Here is an 18,448-nt window from a genome sequence, read left to right as displayed (position 1 = left end):
CGGCTAGAGGGGGTAGGGGCCGAGGCGAATCAAGCCAGGCGAGCTCGGGCTCGGGCTCAAACACCCTATTGTCCATGTACTTGACCGCCACAATGGCTGACACTTCCCGCATGACGCCTCCACAATACCAAGCCTATCTTGCCGGAATTGAGTATATGGCAAGACAAATTGATATTCTGCCTCTAGGTAGCTTGAGTGCACCGCCACCGCCTTCGGGAGATGATTCGCCGGCGGAGTAGTTTTTTTAATTTCTATAAAATTGTATTTTAAATTATGTTTTTTATTTATTTATTTTGCCACGAATTTAATCATGTACTCCCTCCGTCCCGTGCTACTCGCACGTTTGCTTTTCGGCTCGTCACAAAGTCCTTACACTATTTATAATTTAAGTTAGAATTAATGCATTTAATTAATATGTTAGTTTAAGTTAAGAGCTCTTTTATTAAGTGATGTCTCATTACACCTAAAATTCTTTTTTAATTACACAAAAAAATCAATCCCAAATTTACGGCCTAAAATGAAAAGTGCGAGTAGCATGGGACGGAGGGAGTATTTTTTTAGGATTTTAAGTTGTATTTTTATTTTATTCAATGAAGTGTGTTTTTTATTAATTGAATTTGTTGGGAAAAAAAATAAAAAATGAAGTTGAATGAATAGTAAGTTAAGAGATGGTTAAGAGATGGAGAGTTGGAGGTTCTGTCTCTCAGTTAAGAGATGGAGTGAAAAGTACAGTGAGGGCCATGAATAGTTAATAGATGAGACAGTTAAGAGACGGATAAGATACAGCGTTGCGGATGACCTAACACTCCAATTGATACTTTATTCCAATGATCTTTTTTAGTGCATCAACTATTCAAAATTAGCAAATTTGGTCCATAACATTTCATAATATTTTTTAAGGTTCATTAACTATAAGTTATTATCAATTCAACTACTTTTTTGCTATTTCCAATATTTTCATGACCAAAGTACCCTTAAGGCCAATGAGAGCAATTCAATCTATTTATCCTCTCATTTTCATTACAGTATGTAATTTGAGATAGTTGATGTATCAAGAAAGATGTCCCCTCTAATTTTAATTTCAAAATAAAAATATCTTAATGATATTAATATTCTATTACTATTAATTATGTACGTTTAGTTTTACTTAATTGTAATATTTTAAATCATTGTACTATATTTAATATTAATTGTGAAATAACTTAGATATAAATATATGTAAACATTATACTTACACAATATTTGTATATAAAAGTAGTTCAATTTATTAGATGGAATATTAATTTTTCAATCTTAAAGCTATACATAGAATATGTTATTTTTAAGTGCAATACAAAATTGATAATTAAAAATAAATTAAAATTTATTAACATACATAGAATCTTAAATAATTAAAAGAGCTAAATTTTATTTTATCTACTCTTATGTAGTAATTGTAGTCTAAAAAAATTAGTTGAATTTATCAATAATCAATTTAATAAAAAAGACAATGACATTCTTAGTTGAATATATGATTACTTTAAATCTATGATTGTTTAATTAAATAAAAAATTAATAGTTGCTATCAATTGTTTAATATCACAATTCACAATGCCGCGTCTTAATATTATCATTAGGTCATTTACAACATCATGAAAACTATTCATAGTTCTCGTATCTATTCCATTGACTATTCGTGAATCATATTTTTTATACTTTATTAAATTTTTATTTCAATGTAGTATAGATTATATATTAGGATTAACTTAAATTTTGAGTTTAATAAAATTACGAGATTCATTAAAATAAAATATTTATCTTTGTTTTATCTAAATAACTGATAATGTAACCATATAAAAGTATTAACTAGCACTAGAAAGTAATATCATAATATTCAAATAAGGTATGATATATATTAATAATAATAGTATGAGATCTATTAAACTTAATCCTAAATAAATTAGAAGAAAGAAAAAAGTGATGAATAAATAGATTGAATTGCCCTTCATGCTTTAAGGGTATTTTGGTCATGAAAATATTGAAAATAGCCAAAAAGTAGTTGAATTTATATTAACTCATAGTTAATGAACATCAAAAGATATTATGAAATGTTACGAACCAAATTTACTCATTTGAGATAGTTGATGTACTAAAAAATATGTTCCTTCTATTCTAATTTACTAGTATTGCATGTCTCATTTATTTTTTATGAATTTTAAAATTAGCTTATAGTATTACTATAAATTTTACTTCCTCCAACCGCCATTACTTATCGTTAGTTTCCTTTTCAGTCCATCTGCTAATATTCGTCACACTTACTTTTTATTCATTACTTCTAGTAAAGAATCTCACATTCCACTAACACATTCTCCTCACATTTCATTATAAAGCTAATATATAAAAATAAGATTCACATTCCACTAACTTTTCAAATCCAATCTCTATTAGTACATCCCTTCAAACCCATGTTGGGTCAAAACGACGTTTAATGGCAGATGGAGAAAGTATATTTTGTTTTTCGACTCAAATAAGAAATTTTGGGTAAAAAATTATTTTACATGGGCAACCGTGAAAACATTTATAATATTTTATATCATTTTTTAAGTTCTTTGACAAGTATAATAAAAAGCCATGTAAGTCGGATATGGTCATGGTGACTGGTCTATTGTGGGAAATTACAAGCCAAATGTTAAGTTAATGATATTTTACTATAGTTTATAGATTTAGGGACTAATATCCCTTTTATTAATATCTACTGAAAAAACGAATCATTCCCCTTTTCCCTCGTCTCGGTTTAAATTGAGACGATTCTTTTAGCACAAGAATTAAGAAAATTTTAGTAAATAAATTGAGACGGATAAATCAATAAATAACACTCTCCATGTCCATAAATATGCGTCTCGTGTTTAATTTTCAGTCCATTCACCATTACCTATTTCATTTATCTCTTACTATAATTAGTAGGTAGATCACATATTTTATTTCTCCATTTTACTCAAATTTTATTATATGAAAATAATATTTAATATTTATAGTATTATGTTTTAAAATCGAAGCTAAATTAAATTAGGACACATATTCACAAACTAAGAAAATACTAATTCAATAGTACTTACAAATTATACTTCCCCCGGCCTACATATTCCTTTCTGGATTGTTTATCTATAGTTGAGTAATTTATTTTGTTAACAAAAAATAAATATATCTCTTTTCTGTTACTTTATTATATCTTTGTTTATCTATCTTTTTATTTTCTTACTTTATTTTATATTCACTTAATTCTCCTTTAACATAATTTTTTAAATTTTTTGCCGAATTTTTTTAAAAATAATATATACTATTATTATGAGTGAAATATATTACTCCGTACTGAAAAGATAATACGTGAAACAAAGAGTATATCATTATGAATGAAACAAAGAGAATATACATTGAATAGTGATTCCTTTTAATAATCATTGACTAAAAAGGTGGGAAATAATCATGAATTGACTTTAATAATCAATTAAGATTGGGTTTGGTGTTACTCGCTTGCTCATCCTAGACCATCTCTAAGGTACAGTAAAAGTTAAAATGAGATAGATAATTAGTTTTAATAGTATTCTAAAATCAATCTTATCTCAGTTTTTGGGAAAAAAACTTATTTTTAGGTTTATACTAAACTCAAACACAATTTTTTAAAAATTTTATGAGTAAAAAAAACATAATATATAGAATGTTTTTTTTAAATTTAAGTTTAGTGTAAATGATTGGAGTATTATCATATTTGATGGAACATTAACATTAAAATGAGTTTGAATAGAGTGTAAATGGTTGAAGATGCTCTTAGAAGAGTTCATGATAATTTACCAAAATGTAAACAACAAGATACATACATATACTACTCTCTCCGTCACAGAGAATATGCACTTATTGTTAGTGGAGAATAGGTTCCACCTCATTAGAAATAATATAATTTTAAAATTAAAAAGTAAATACTCTTGTGGGACGGACTAAAGAGGAAATAGTGTATATTTTTGTGGGACGAAGGGAGTAATAAGCATTAACCTTATATACAAAAAAATAAAAACAAAACCCAAAATAAAAACAATTTTAAAATAGAAAATGATCACATTTTCCATATTTGTTGTTTGACCACAAAGGAAAAGCGCGTAAATGTCGGAAAATGGCGGGGTGGCAGAACAGTAATTTCCATCGACAAACGAGGTTAAAATCGTCATCCAACTCAGTACTCATACTCTGCGTTCAAAGGTCGGGGCAAAAATTAAAAAAGGACTTGGTAGAAAAAGAAGGAAAGAAAAGAGAAACCCGCGACAGATAGGACAGAGGGACGGGAGAGAGAGGGAGGCTGGAAGCTCACTCTCAATACCAATGGTGGTTAGGGTTTTTCCACTTATTCGAATACAGTAGCCCCACCCGTGCAAGCTCCTGATTTCGTCGGAACAGCTCGTCTCCTGCCCTATTTGTTCTTCAAAACCCTAATTTCGCGTTCGGGGGTTTGGTGATTTCAGCTCAGCAAGTTCTGCCCCGTGCTGTTCGCGCGCGGAATTCGCATCGAGATTAGCTTCTTGGTGTTTTCAATGGGGTCGCAGGACAAATCACCGAACAATACCACGCAGGTCAGTAAAAGGAAAATTCACACCATCGAAGAAAGAAGTTTTTTCTGTATGTTAGGCTTAGGTTTGAATTGGAGTTGGTTAGCTCCTTTTCAGGTTTCGATTGAGAGCTCTCGTGTTTTTTTCATTGCGATGATTTACTTGTTGATCTAAGTAATAACTGGCGTGAATTGCTGTGGGGGGGGGGGGTAGAATCATTATATGCGCTTAAAAGTTCCCAGTTTACAACGCAATAATTATTTCCTAACTTGAAAGTTGTTTTCTGATACGGTTTAATGTATGAATTTTTTTGCTTGTTCTGTTGTTTAATATATGTATGCTTAGCTGCAATGTAGATGAGTTTGAAGATTAAGTGATAGTATTAGTAGCAAACAAGCAAGCTAATTGTCTCCAGTTCTGATAATAGATTAGACTGGTAAGTAGGGGAAGAGAAGACAATCTTGTTCTGTTGATATCTTTTTTCGTAAGATGTTTTGATCACTCGTAGTTTAAGTTCTGTGAGATTTCATTACTACTTGGTCCAGTGTAATTGATTTTCTTGAGAAGTTGCAAGGCTTGCAGCATTCTGAAATTCCGTTAGAAAGTGGATGAATATATTTTGAAGGCTATGTCTTGGTAATCATGAAATTAACTAAACAATGTCTTTTTAGTTTCTTCGAAGTTTGCCATATGCTTATATCAGAGGGTTGTAGAAGGAGAATAAATCCGAGGCCTTCTTCCAAGGATGTTTTAATCAGAAGTTCATGAAATATCTATTTCAACTCCCAACTGAACTTTAGAAACTCTGCTATTAAAGAGTATCACAAGTCTTGTGATGCATTTTGGACTTTCATGTTTCTAGAATATAACAGCCAATTTCTTTTGCACAAAAGAAAAAGTAATATTATGACAGAGAATTGATTATGTGGTTCTGATGATCGGACCACTCTCTTTTAGCCGTAGATTAAACCTATTATTAAATGAGATTCCAACACTTCTGGTAGTGTATATCTTGATTGTATTGTCTTATCTATGAGAGAGGTTAAAATTAAACTAGGTATTCAGATCTCCCTGGTTATATATTTTAAATACATTTCTCAGTGTTATTATTTAAATTCATAGTTTAATGTTTTAGAAATGGAAGTAACAGTTAAGATTGTGATCTGTATATTATGGATTATTGTGAATCTGTTTAAGGGAAGTAGTATGGCAAAGTTTGAGCAGAGCAACCAGGATGGAAGAGGTAATTCGTGAGTAATATAGGATGGAGGATTATTTGATATCTATATAGGGGTGTATGTTTGAATTATTTATTTAAATTAAATCTTCGTAGTACCGATTTGAGTTTTAGACTGGAAAGCCATTCAGTTGGGTTTTTTCTACAATTCCTGTAGTGCCAACTTATTTGGGGGGTAAGCCCAGATCTTGAAACCAAGAGCCTCACATAAAATTTTTATAATAGATGTTTCTTTTGGATTTTTGTTGTTGAGTGCATTCTTAAACTCTTGAAGGACTGATTGATAGTTTTAGTAAGTCCGTTTTGCTGCGTATAAATCTTTCTTTTCATAATTCTTCACACGTCTCCTGGTTTCCAGCGTGTAAAAGTATACCGCTTGAATGAAGATGGGAAATGGGATGATCAAGGCACTGGACATGTCACTGTTGATTACTTGGAGGTTTTATTACTATATTTCTCTTTACCATGCTTTTTTTGGCATGATGACTGCATATTATATTTTTACTGAACATTATTCCTTGAGGTGCAGAGATCGGAAGACCTAGGTCTGTTTGTTATTGATGAGGAGGACAATGAAACACTACTGCTGCACCGCATCAGCTCAGATGATATCTATCGCAAGCAAGAAGGTGTCCTTTTCTGAATTGTTCTTTTTCATTCATAAATTTCATCATTCTTGTCTTGTTCCCTTCAATAATACTGCATTTTACATTTTCAGATACAATTATTTCCTGGCGGGATCCTGAGTTTTCAACTGAATTGGCCCTTAGCTTCCAAGAGACAACTGGTTGCTCTTACATATGGTTAGTATCAACCTTATTGTGATTTAAGTCAACTTCCTTTTAGTGCATAACTATTTAAAGTGTGCTGCTCAGCTTACACATCATATTAATTGCGATCCATGCAGGGATCACATATGTAGTCTGCAAAGGAACATGCACTTTAACTCACTAGCCAGTAAGTTCCTACGGTTGGTGTAATTATTATCCATGTCTTTGTAATTATCGTAAGTTTTGTAATTTTTCCCATGCTATGTGTGCCGTATAGTAATCTGAATGTCTTTTGGAGAAGCACATTAAAGTGTAAAGAGAATGAGATTCTAGTGTCGATGGTTGTTGAGGGACAATGTGTTACTTGTTTGGTTTACATGCTCTTGTTTTTGGGAGAATCTTTCATGTACTTGTTTCTATAATCCCTCGTACGTTAACATTTTAATTGACAATTTTCATGTCATTAAATTTGACAAATTTCCTAACGAGTTACCATTCCTATAAATTCTTCTTTCTGTGGCTTATATTTCAAAAAAAGTCCTGCCAGAATGCTTAAGAATAATGATTTTTTGTGCTTCTTAAGAAATTATCTTAGAAAACCAAAACCATGTTTTCTTACCACACTGTCCACACCTGTACATACTGAAAGAAAGGGTAGTTACCTCAGTGTGGACTCTTGTATAATGAGATTCCACAACAAAAATTGAAACTACTTTGTTGAGGTTGCTGGAGGGAATCCCCTAACTTAAACCATACCTTAAATGTCTAAATGGGTCGGGTATTGGGTTAATGGGTTAGGCAAGCCCTACTTAGGCGCCATGGACCACATGTGACATGTCTCCATACTTATGCGGCTGCCATAGATTGCCACAGAAAACTTCCACGCCAAAGCATGGCGTTGGTGTTTGGCCGGAAAACAGCCACCGCTATCCGCCATGGCTGATATTTGACAACATTGATTGGAAATACGTAATTTGAGAAATTTAGTCCCAACAGAATTTGGTAATAGCCGTGTTGGTTGATATTTTGAATAATTTATTTCTTTCAGGTGAAACTTTCAACAACATCAACAGTGAGTTGAGGGAACTGCCTCCAGTTGAGTTGTCTTCCCTCCCTTCGATACTTAAGGTACTTGATCAATTCCCCTGAATTTTCTCATTATATATTTTGATGATAGTCCTGTTATTTTTTTGTTCTTTTTGAACTCTCGAGTTACTTTATTATTCTTTGCATATTCCAATATTATCCACATGTTTGTTCTGGTTTTGCAGATTGTTGAGAGTGGCATAGCAGATCAAGTGCGTGTGACTGAACTTATATTGAATGATGTAAGTGCTCTGTACTTTTATGCTTTATCATGCTCCTGCCTATGGTGCACATGTTTGTGCATCTGTAAGTAATTGTAATAATGAAAAACTTTTTTGTTCGCTTGGAAAAAGGTCTCATGTCAGATCTGTTGATACTATAACACATTAATCTAGAAACTTTTCATTTATGCTACTCCCTCCGTCCCCGATTAATTATCACTCTTTTCCATTTCGATCAGTCTCTCAATAATTGTCACACTTCATTTTTACCATAAATGGTAAGTAGGTCCCAAATTACACTAACTCACTTCACTCACATTTTATTATAAAACCAATATAAAAAAGTGGGTCACACATTCCACTAACTTTTTCAACAAACTTTTCTTTACATTTCTTAAAACCCATGTCCAGTCAAAGAGTGACAATTAATCGGGGACGGAGGGAGTATTTAGTAACAGTGATGATACACTGTTTTATACTTCGATAGTTTATGTGAACCTGTGAAGGTGATAAGTTGTTTGTATGCCATTTTTCAGATTTTGTGGTGTTGCTTGCCTTTCTTCTCTTGTATCTGATTTTCTTGTTGCTTGATACTTATACTTTATTATCAGTTGATGCTGACTTAAGTGAAGCTTATTTGTGGTGCAGCAAGATTTTTTCCGGAAGTTGATGGAACTTTTTAGGATATGTGAGGATTTGGAAAACATTGATGGTCTTCACTTAATTTTCAAAATTGTTAGGGGAATCAGTAAGTAGGATTATTGTTCTCCTTGGCATAGTATTGTATTCGAGCCATGCCAACATTTTGAACGTTTTTAATCCACCATTTACGTGCAGTTCTGCTAAACAGTGCTCAGATCTTTGAGAAAATTTTCGGGGATGAATTGATTATGGATATAATGGGATGCTTAGAGTGTAAGTGTTTCTCCATGCTAAAGTATACATATGAATTGGATCTCCAATTGTTTTAGACCATCGGCACCTCTCTGAATATCTTGGTTGGTGCTTCATATGGTTTTGCAGATGACCCACAGGGACCTCTCACCCATCACCGCAACTTTCTAAAAGAGCATGTAATTTTTAAGGAGGTAAAACCTCTTTATACTTCAACAATACCCATTCCATCTATGGCCACTTCAAAGGGGATGCTGAAGAAATCTCTTATTGAAGATACAGTGCTAATTTTTCGTGTGTGTTGTTTCAGGTTGTACCTATCAAGGATCCTGTAGTTCTTTCAAAGATACACCAAACTTACCGAGTTGGGTATTTGAAGGTATCATTTTGTGATTTGCACTGCATATCACATATTCTCGTTGTGACTGACTGATTTGAAGAATGAAATGTGATGATTGCGTTGCTCATTCTAGGATGTCATTTTGCCCAGAGCTTTGGATGAAGGCATAGTTGGAAATCTAAATTCTATTATTCATTCAAATAATGCAATTGTAAGATTTATATCAGTTGGTTCAGCACTTCTTATAATGCTTATTTTTCTCATTAATTTTAGTTATTTCCTTGCAGATTATTTCCTTGCTGAAAGATGATAGCGCCTTTATCAAGGATTTATTTGCTAGGATGAAGGTTCCAGCCATTTCAATAGAATCAAAGAGAACTGTGGTACACATTGGATTCCCTTAAATTTTAATTCCACTTTGGAACCACCCCCTACTCATTATTATAGGGGTATGGGGTTCGAGACAAAAAAGATCCAGGCTGCATTGTGTGCACTGATGAACATCACTTTTATTTGTTAAATGTCTTGGGGAATCCACTGGTACCTGTTTGGCAAACCTAGGAAGCATATGGGGACGAACACGGAATACATGTACAATATCATAAGGGGAACATAAATATATCATTGCTCAAAAATGAGGAGACAGTACGCCATAAAACTTATAGGGTTTAGTGGTCTTAGCACGCACAGAAGAAATCGGATGAAAAATGTATTTTCTTTAATAAAAAGTAAAAAAAGTTGTGAAAATAAAATTATGTCCCAGGGTGTATTTTTTCGTATTTGGTCCCGGACCGATTACATGGACTTGGGGGCGTCCCTGTGGCTTGTGCTTCATAGCATGCATCATTTCATTTGTAGTCGTTGCGAGGACTATAACTTGCTAATGTGTCTGCTCATTATTGTCCATGAGCAATCTCTTACCTGCTTAACATAACACATGCTTAAACCTACATTCAACCTGCTTTCAGTTTATAGTAGTAGTAATTTATGAATATATTGTATTTTATAATTTTTTGTTCGTTTCTTGTTCTCTGTGATATTCTATTATTTTCCTAGTATATAACATTACCTTAAGACATTTCCCAAATTATTTTAGGTTTAAAAAAAAAATTGCCAATGACTGGTCAGTTACAGTGTAGTGCGTATTACTGAATACCCAATCTTCTCTAAAGTACACATGTCTACTTGCTTTTGCATATTTCTCATCATTGGTAATTTGGAATGATGTGGTGGTAAAAGTACTTCTACTTTATTTGCATCATGAAGTTCGAGTTTTCTTGGTTATCAGCTTGAGTATTGGATTATGGAATTATGGATTATTAATAACCATATTGGTATCTTGGAAGCGTGAGCTGTAAAGGTATATTACCCATGTCTATTGAAATTTCAGGAGCTATAGGTAGTAAATAATTTCAGAAAGTGTAAGTATAATATTTGTGGTGTTCTTAGATGCATGTGAAACCTACAGTGTTCGTATTGCTCGTGTTTAAGAATTCCTGGTGGAGATGTGCACAAATATTGTTCCTTGATATTCATATAGGAATGTTGAACATTCTTAGAAAATATTTAGTATAGTTTGTTCAGTATGAACTCACAATTTTTGGCATGTATGACAGTTTGATATAAAGTTAGTATCAGCTTCTATGCAATATGCCTGGGTTGGTCTATGTAGTTTAATATATTCATTTCACGTAAAGTTCTGTGAGCATTTAGATAAAAGGTATTGGTTGTTGACTTGGATGTTTTTGTATCACCGATCATGTTGCTTCCAGCTTGCTTTTGGTTTTTAGTAGATCAGTCTATATACTTCAATTCTAGAGTTTAATATTCAATGGATTATGCATGCCAATGGAGAGACTGCCTTTCTTTTTTCTGTGTTGTCAAAATAGTAAGCCAGAAATCAACACCTTTTTTTTGTGTTAAAATAGGTAGACTTCTTGCGCGAGTTCTGTACCTTAAGTAAGAGCTTGCAGATGGTACATCAGCATCGGCTATTTAGGTATGTTAAGCTCTGCCTGTCTGTTTTTTTCTTAAAACTAAATATCATTCTATGCAGGATAAATAATATATTTGCCTAGTTGTCCACCTTATAGCTCAAATGTTGACAACTTTTGCTGATTATAGATAATTATATTATGCTGTAGGGATCTAGTGAGTGAAGGCATTTTTGACATCATAGCGGATGTCTTGCAAAGTGAAGACTATAAGCTTGTATTGACAGGGTAATGAAATAAATCAGTCTTTATAATCAAGAACTTGTACTAAAAATTTTTGGTATTCTATGTTGTATTCTGTACATTTAGGATCGCTCCATGATTGTTTGCCATAATGGATGCAGGACAGACATCCTCGTTCTTTTTCAGAGTCTGGATGGGAATATTTTGCGTTCTTATGTCAGTCGGCAGGAAGGAGCTCTTCTTGGACTCATGGTGAGAATTTGACTAATCTACTTGAGTGATTTCATACCTGATTCATTTGGCTGCAGATATTAGTCAGATTAGTTGTGTTAATTGACCACACCATGTAGAAGTCTTATCTTATTGAGAAAATCCTGTTAAATGGGGCAAATAACTGTCATATGTTCAAGTTGGATTTAAATGAAAGCAAGAAGATGCTCTGGAAAAGCTTATGAGCAGATGATCCTTGTTTCCAAAATTTTCATTATACTTCGTCCGTCCCACCGAAGATGACTCACTTTCATTTTTCATCAGTCCCAACCAAGATGACCTCTTACTTAGAAAATGATTAATATATTCAATTACCTTTTCTTTCTCTTACTTTATGTCTCCCTTCCAACTTTAAACACCCAACAACTTTTTCTCCCTTTATTCTTCTTTTCTACTATAAACACTCAACAAAATTTTCTCTACTTTAAAACATCAAACAACCTTTTCTCTCTCTCCTTAAACTCCTTAAAATAAGTGTGCATAAATCCCATGCCGTCACACAAAGGGGGCATCTTCCCTGGGATGGAGGGAGCATTACTTGAGCCTCCTTTAAGCTCCTTTTCAGAAGTGGATTTAAATAATTATCCTTGTGAGGGAAATCTTTAGTATATTTAGATTTTTATCATTGTTTCTTTAGTGGGAGGAGGTGGGTTGGAAGAATATTGATAGATTGAGTAAATTGGAAATATGACTATAGCATGATAATGAAATAGGGCTGCCTTGAGAAAGAAAGTCCTGATAGATCCATAAACTTAACTCCATTACTTTATATATGTAGTACAGTCCTTGTTTATTTCATGTGCTATAATGGCCCTGACATTATTCATCATTGTGTGGGTTGTTGCCAAGCACAATTGCGAATTAAGATCATCAAACTCAATTTTATCTCGATTATCATCATTTAAATGTCTTTCGTATTGTGTGTGCATACCCTCCATTATTTACTTTCCTATCAGCAGTTGGTGTGGTAGTATCTTAGCCTCCTAGCTTAAGGTAACGTGCTTCTTAATATGCAGGTGAAACATATGCTTACAGATTATGGAGATAATATGCATTGCCAGTTTTTTGAAATTCTTCGCAGTCTTTTGGATTCTCCACCAGGCGCACAGGTACATTACTCTTACAACTGTTTTCCTCATTCTTTTTCCACATTATTTTCTCCTCACAATATGGGAGTCTCTTTATTTGAATTTTGTAAAATGATGTACTCCCTCGACCTCGCTTATGGCGGGATGGATGGAGTAGTAATATTCTCTATGAATATTCCCTTACACTTCAACTCGTTTAGATGATTATAGCCTGTGTTTGACTGTCTCATTTATTGCAGAGAGAAAATATTGTGGAGATTTTCTATGAAAAGCACTTGAATCAGTTAGTTGATGCATTATCATCATGCCAGTCAAATAGTGATGGTCCTGGCAGCAAGTCTGATAGTTCACTTGGAGGACCCGAGAGTCAAAGATCCGTGAAGCCTGAAATTTTGTTAAATACCTGTGATTTGCTATGTTTCTGCGTTGTGCAGCATCCTTACAGGATAAAGTAAGGTTTCCTCTCTGCTTGACTATGTCTATGCGATCAAGAACCCTGTTCTGATCTATCTTTCATTTTCTCTGTAGATGCGATTTTCTTCTTAACAATGTGATCGATAAGGTTCTATACCTGACAAAAAGAAGAGAAAAGTACCTTGTTGTTGCTGCTATTAGATTTGTGAGAGCGCTTGTTTCTCGCAGTGTAAGTAAATAGTATTGCATTCTCACTCTTATTACTTTCTGACACTAATGTAAATTTATTGATCTATGGATATATGATTTTTCTGAAGTGGCAGATTACGTAAACAAAGATCCTTAGGCATATATATCTAGTTCTATTTTCTTGATGCAATTTTTTTTCTACCATATTATTGGCTGATAACCCATTTTCAGAAGTAATCTTTGCTAAAAATAGGTGCTGAAAAATGTATTGCTATATAATGACTCCCTATCTCGACTGTGTTACAGATTTTGTGAGATATTATTATTGTTTGCCCTGAGCCGATCATAGGGTGGAGATCCCATTTTATTCTTCTACAGGGACTGATATTTTACCATATTCTTATTGGATTTTGCAGGATGAGCACCTAATGAATCATGTTGTTAAGAACAACCTTTTCAAACCAATTGTAGACGCCTTTGTGGCCAATGGGGATCGTTATAATCTTCTAAATTCTGCGGTTCTTGAACTCTTTGAATATATCCGGAAGGTTTTAATTTTTTCATATTTATATATGTGTATTTACGTTGCATTGATTAATTGGGATATGCATGTCTTTTGCCTTTTCCAAACTCTTTTTTTCTCATGCATGGCTTTTGCAGGAGAATTTGAAAATATTATTACGGTATCTGGTGGATACTTTCTGGGATCAGCTGGCAAAATTTGAAACACTCTCTTCTATTCATGCACTGAAAGTTAAATATGAACAGGTATCGTCATTTCTCTGTGATATATGCACCTCATCTTGGTGGTGTTCTGCAACTGAAACATATTGCCACTTGCAGTCGCTTGAAAATGTTGGTACAGCAAGCACTGGTACATTGTTAGACCAAAGGAAACGACTTGACGAGCGAGCTCTGGAGAAAGAGGAAGAGGATTATTTCAATGAGGACAGGTGGGTGCTTCTCCGCTCATGTATATAACATGGTGTATATCGCAACTAAAAGATTTGATCTTGATATGATAATAAATATTTGATTTGTTTGCTTCAGTGATGAGGAGGATTCAGCATCTGCTCATTCAGCAAGCATTAAACGTGGAAAACCTCAACCTCCCATTTTAGTTAATGGGTCTGCTCCAGAAAATCCGGCACCTAGGTATTTTACTGCCAGACTGAGTCGGAAATCTTTCCCTTGGAAGAACTACATTAATTATTCTGTCTAAAATTGAAGGTCTGGTGGACTGGTTGATTATGACGATGATGAAGATGATGAGGACTACAGGCCGCCTCCAAAAAAGACTACAGGCTCGTCTGATGAAGATGGGGGACTGGCAGAGTTCCCATTGAAACGCAAACTAGTTCCAAAAGAGGATAGTGAGGCAAAAAGGTTGCAGCTCTCTCCGAAAGGTTTAAAACCCAGAGCTGTCTTTTGCTCTACCTTAAAGGACGGGGGATTATCCAGCAACAAACAAGCAACCGAAAATGTTCCTCCAAGTGTAAACCAGAACTCCGTCACACCAAATCCTGAGAAGGGGCATTCTGAAACGGCAGAAGTGGCAAAACACACTGTCAAAGACGAAGTCTCTTCCAAAAGCTGCAATGACGGTTTGGATGATTCTAGCGATACAAGAAATCTTGGAGATGAGCGCCCTTTGTTATCACCTAAGTCCTCGCCAGAGATGGCTGTGAAAGGATCTTGAATATATTCGAAAGAGTTCAACATGCTTCAACTTCCACACGGAGTAGTCCCCACATCGCCCATATTCTTTAGCGGACTCGACCAAATAGCATGAGTAAAAGAGGGAGACAAACAAACAGAGCCCCCCTCCGATACTGGGAGAGCATACTGTACAGTACTGTCGCAAGGATGCAGAGGACTTGCCTGTAAGCTTCTTCCTTAATTTAAGTTTCCGGGCAAATCTCAGCCGAGTATTGTTCGTCGTTGTAAGACTAGCACCAACTACAGCCTTTTGCTAATACATCATCATCTTTGCTTGATTCTTTCTGCTTACCTGTAATGTCGTCGCACGTGTCTGCGTTTATATGTGATAGAGACAGGGAAGCAAGCAAATCCTGTCCTTGCATGATCTGTGTAAGCTAGGGAACACATTTAGGGACCTTGTTGAGGCAGAATTTTGCGTTTCTTTTTCATGCGATTGTATCTAACTTAGTAAGAAAAATGTACATTATTTTATATTCGAGATAAAATATCTTCTTAAAAAGGCTATTGACTAGTTTCTTCTTGTCTTTGGCGATGAAATCGACAGTTGCTCCATAGGAGAATTTTGTAGAAGAGAGGAGCCACTGATTTTTTTTTCGTAACTAATTATTGATGTTTACTTAGAGGGGGTATTTATTTTCGTTCAATTGATAAATTTATCCGGACTTTTTAGGTATGTTAAAGCTTCTATCCATCTCAGTATGCAATTAATTTATATTAATATTATTTTGGTCTATTTTAGCAAATTTACTAAAGCAAAAGTTTATTGACGTGTTTGGATTATTAACTTATTAAGTAATAAATGAATTGGCATGATGCTACGCTTCATTTATTATTATACCGAGTGAGCTGATTTTGGCCTAATACTGAATGTCATTCGATTAATCAAAAGTTAATGTCATATTTGGAAAGTGTTCCGTTGATACTTAGATTCTTATTTTTAATACTTTAGATTGCAATTATTAATTTGTTACATTACACCGAACTAAAATCAACTAGCATCTCCTTCAAACCAGATCCACTTTCCAACCCAGACAATAAATATAAATTTCCAACAGAAACCTAAGATGATAAATAAAATACTAGTACTAAGATTAAATTTTATTTAATGACTAAGGGGTTTCGATTCAAGAAGATTGGCAGGAACCTCGCATCTAACAGCCACGTGTCCTCGTCCTTAGTAATAGTCTCCGCTTCTTCGCCATTTATATATTTCTGTTTCACTGATCAATTCATTGCTTTTTCTATAGACCTTTTATTCTGTTACCTAATAAGAAAACTAAAATTAATACTAGAAATAGATAGAAAAGAAATGTTTGACAAGAAAAATTTGGAGACTCGATCAGTTTTGGATGAACTGAGGAATTTTGAGAAGAATGTTTTCTTCGATCTCGGCCACCCTCTCCTCAACCGCATTGCTGACTGCTTCGTCCGAGCTGCCGGGGTAACTATCTTATCCATCCACACTACTAAATCATTAAACACACATTTCACTATACAACTAACATATGAAAGAGAAATCCACGTTCTAGTGGAGTAATAACTTTTTCTCTGCCAACTTTTCTTAAAATTCGCACCAAATCAAAATAAGACTACAAATCACGGACGATATATTTTGCAATCAAGAAGCAAATTTCATCTAGCTGCAATATGTAAGTAGTATATTACTATTTTTAGTCCATTTGCATGCATGAGATGAGATATTAATTGACATGCAACTGGACGATAGATACTAAAACTAAAGTAAAACTCATTATGTATAACAAGATTTACAATACATTTTTCAATTTACGAGTAATTAAATGCACATCTTCCATGGTTAAATATATGTGTTTTTGCTGCAGATTGGGGCAGTTCAAGCGTTATCAAAAGAAGCATATTTCACTGCTGTAGAAGGTTCAAACATTTTCCATTTTATTTTTCTTGTCTTATCCAATGACCAATAATGTTATTGGTTGCACAATTTATATTTTTATCCACCCCACCCACACACAAAAAAGAAAAATTGTTTTTATTTTTTATCCAAAAACAAAACAAAATTCTATACAAATTAATGATATGGGACAATAGACCCGAATAAATGTTTTCTGCCTCTGCCACTGTTTTCCAGGTTGTAATGGCGACACCGTTGCTTCTTCGAAGAAGGCGCAACAAGTAGCAGCCCTTAGAGGTACCGAAAATTGGTTCATCTTTGGAAATTTAATCTAATGAGATTTTTAATAAGGAGATGAGGATAAGATTTATATTTAATTTCTTGCTATCAGTAAATCAGTACTAGTACGCATTAACATGTTATAAGCTGTGTGATGGGATTGTTACTACCCAAAACCAATATTAAACTAAAACCATGAAACTTGACCATCTTATTTTGATGTCACATATACATATGAATTTGCACAACTTTTTGAGGTATGAATTTGTATTTTAGAGTAATTTAGTGTGATTGCTTTTTAAAATAAGTTTCTTTGCCTAATAGTTTCATGACGTTTTGTTATTTCTGTTGGTTATGTGCAGGGGAAACTAACCAAAAATCAGTTGAGGCATTGGTAAATCTAAACTAACCATTTAGATTCCAATTTCAACAACGCCTAGTTACTAAATTTTTGTAGTAGAGCTCATCAATCATCTTAATAGTAAAATGTATTCTTGAAGAATACAACAAATTCCTTCGAGTTTGATGTTTAGTCTTAAAAAAAGAAGAAGATGATTTTGATCCAATAAAAAATACTAATGCTTTTGCTTTGTAATGTGATGTAGATGAAGAGGACTGGGAAGGAAACACTACAATGGGGTGAGATAGCATTAATCTTTTTCTCTACCTAAGAAAAATTATTTCTTCATAAAAACAGTGTCTTTTTTTTGAAATTTTACGAGTATAATAAATAATCGTAGAATTACTAATGCAGGTATGGTAGCCGGAGTTTACTCAGGGCTCACCTATGGGTTGAAAGAGGCTAGAGGCACCCAAGATTGGGTATAAAATCGAACCTTACTTTTTAAATTTCATGTAAAAATATGGAAGAATCGAGGTTAAGAGTTCAAATCAACACAACTCTGAATATTTGTTGACATTCTCATTGGTTCTTTTCTCCAATGCAGAAAAACAGCGCGTTGGCCGGGGCCCTCACTGGAGGGGCCCTGGCGCTAACGCTTGACCATGGCTCCCACGAAAAGGTAGTGCAGTGTGTTATAACAGGAGCTGCTTTGTCCACTGCTGCTAATCTTCTTGCAGGGGTATTATAGTCTTTTCAACTCTTCGTGCTATAATCCTGGATTACTATAATTTTTTCATTTTTTTCACTTCAAGAAGATTTAAGTAAAATTACTACGTAGGCACTTACAATTTACCTTTGTAGTTGTGAACTTAATTTGGACAACCAAATAATGCAATTTTGTTGCAAGGTTGTGGTGTATGTGTGTGTTTTTCTCTTCTGTATTATCTGATTGTCTCATTTGTCGACAAATTCTA

General features: G+C 34.0%; 2 protein-coding genes across 4 annotated transcripts; both read left to right on the top strand.

The window, feature by feature from the left end:
* The first annotated feature begins 4,236 nt into the window (after nt 1-4,236).
* On the top strand, nt 4,237-15,481 carry LOC121799804 (serine/threonine-protein phosphatase 4 regulatory subunit 3-like). 3 transcript variants are annotated; one of them, XM_042199287.1, is made up of 24 exons: nt 4,237-4,598; nt 6,170-6,250; nt 6,341-6,440; nt 6,530-6,614; nt 6,719-6,768; nt 7,630-7,709; nt 7,853-7,909; nt 8,537-8,636; nt 8,726-8,803; nt 8,912-8,976; nt 9,093-9,161; nt 9,256-9,333; nt 9,410-9,505; nt 11,051-11,121; nt 11,267-11,344; nt 11,461-11,551; nt 12,586-12,678; nt 12,897-13,108; nt 13,186-13,300; nt 13,677-13,808; nt 13,921-14,028; nt 14,104-14,213; nt 14,311-14,415; nt 14,491-15,481. In XM_042199287.1, the coding sequence occupies exons 1-24, from the start codon at nt 4,560-4,562 to the stop codon at nt 14,957-14,959; spliced, it is 2,562 nt and encodes an 853-aa protein (XP_042055221.1). In that variant the 5' UTR covers nt 4,237-4,559; the 3' UTR covers nt 14,960-15,481. The 3 variants fall into 3 exon arrangements, with proteins under 3 accessions (XP_042055221.1, XP_042055220.1, XP_042055222.1); XM_042199286.1 differs by having other exon boundaries at nt 13,921-14,213; XM_042199288.1 differs by lacking the exons at nt 4,237-4,598; nt 6,170-6,250; nt 6,341-6,440; ... (1 more) ...; nt 6,719-6,768; nt 7,630-7,709 and having other exon boundaries at nt 7,884-7,909; nt 8,521-8,636.
* Nucleotides 15,482-16,291: 810 nt separating this feature from the next.
* Nucleotides 16,292-18,222, top strand: LOC121801095 (outer envelope pore protein 16-2, chloroplastic-like). The gene is made up of 7 exons (XM_042200554.1): nt 16,292-16,423; nt 16,824-16,875; nt 17,090-17,149; nt 17,494-17,525; nt 17,737-17,770; nt 17,886-17,953; nt 18,079-18,222. Exons 1-7 carry the CDS (start codon nt 16,292-16,294, stop codon nt 18,220-18,222), a joined length of 522 nt encoding a protein of 173 aa, XP_042056488.1.
* Nucleotides 18,223-18,448: the final 226 nt, after the last annotated feature.

Source organism: Salvia splendens, chromosome 4 (assembly GCF_004379255.2).
Source record: "Salvia splendens isolate huo1 chromosome 4, SspV2, whole genome shotgun sequence".
Taxonomy (NCBI): Eukaryota; Viridiplantae; Streptophyta; class Magnoliopsida; order Lamiales; family Lamiaceae; genus Salvia; species Salvia splendens.
This window is presented reverse-complemented; position numbering and strand designations above follow the sequence as displayed.

What these genes read in the sequence shown, in the direction of transcription:
- LOC121801095 (XM_042200554.1), top strand. Translation starts at nt 16,292, where the DNA reads ATGTTTGACAAGAAAAATTTGGAGACTCGATCAGTTTTGGATGAACTG. An exon ending in ACAAGTAGCAGCCCTTAGAG is followed by an intron (nt 17,150 to 17,493) that starts GTACCGAAAATT and finishes GGTTATGTGCAG; the next exon opens with GGGAAACTAACCAAAAATCA. An exon ending in AAAAATCAGTTGAGGCATTG is followed by an intron (nt 17,526 to 17,736) that starts GTAAATCTAAAC and finishes AATGTGATGTAG; the next exon opens with ATGAAGAGGACTGGGAAGGA.
- LOC121799804 (XM_042199286.1), top strand. Translation starts at nt 4,560, where the DNA reads ATGGGGTCGCAGGACAAATCACCGAACAATACCACGCAG. An exon ending in GCACTTTAACTCACTAGCCA is followed by an intron (nt 6,769 to 7,629) that starts GTAAGTTCCTAC and finishes TATTTCTTTCAG; the next exon opens with GTGAAACTTTCAACAACATC. An exon ending in CCCTCCCTTCGATACTTAAG is followed by an intron (nt 7,710 to 7,852) that starts GTACTTGATCAA and finishes CTGGTTTTGCAG; the next exon opens with ATTGTTGAGAGTGGCATAGC.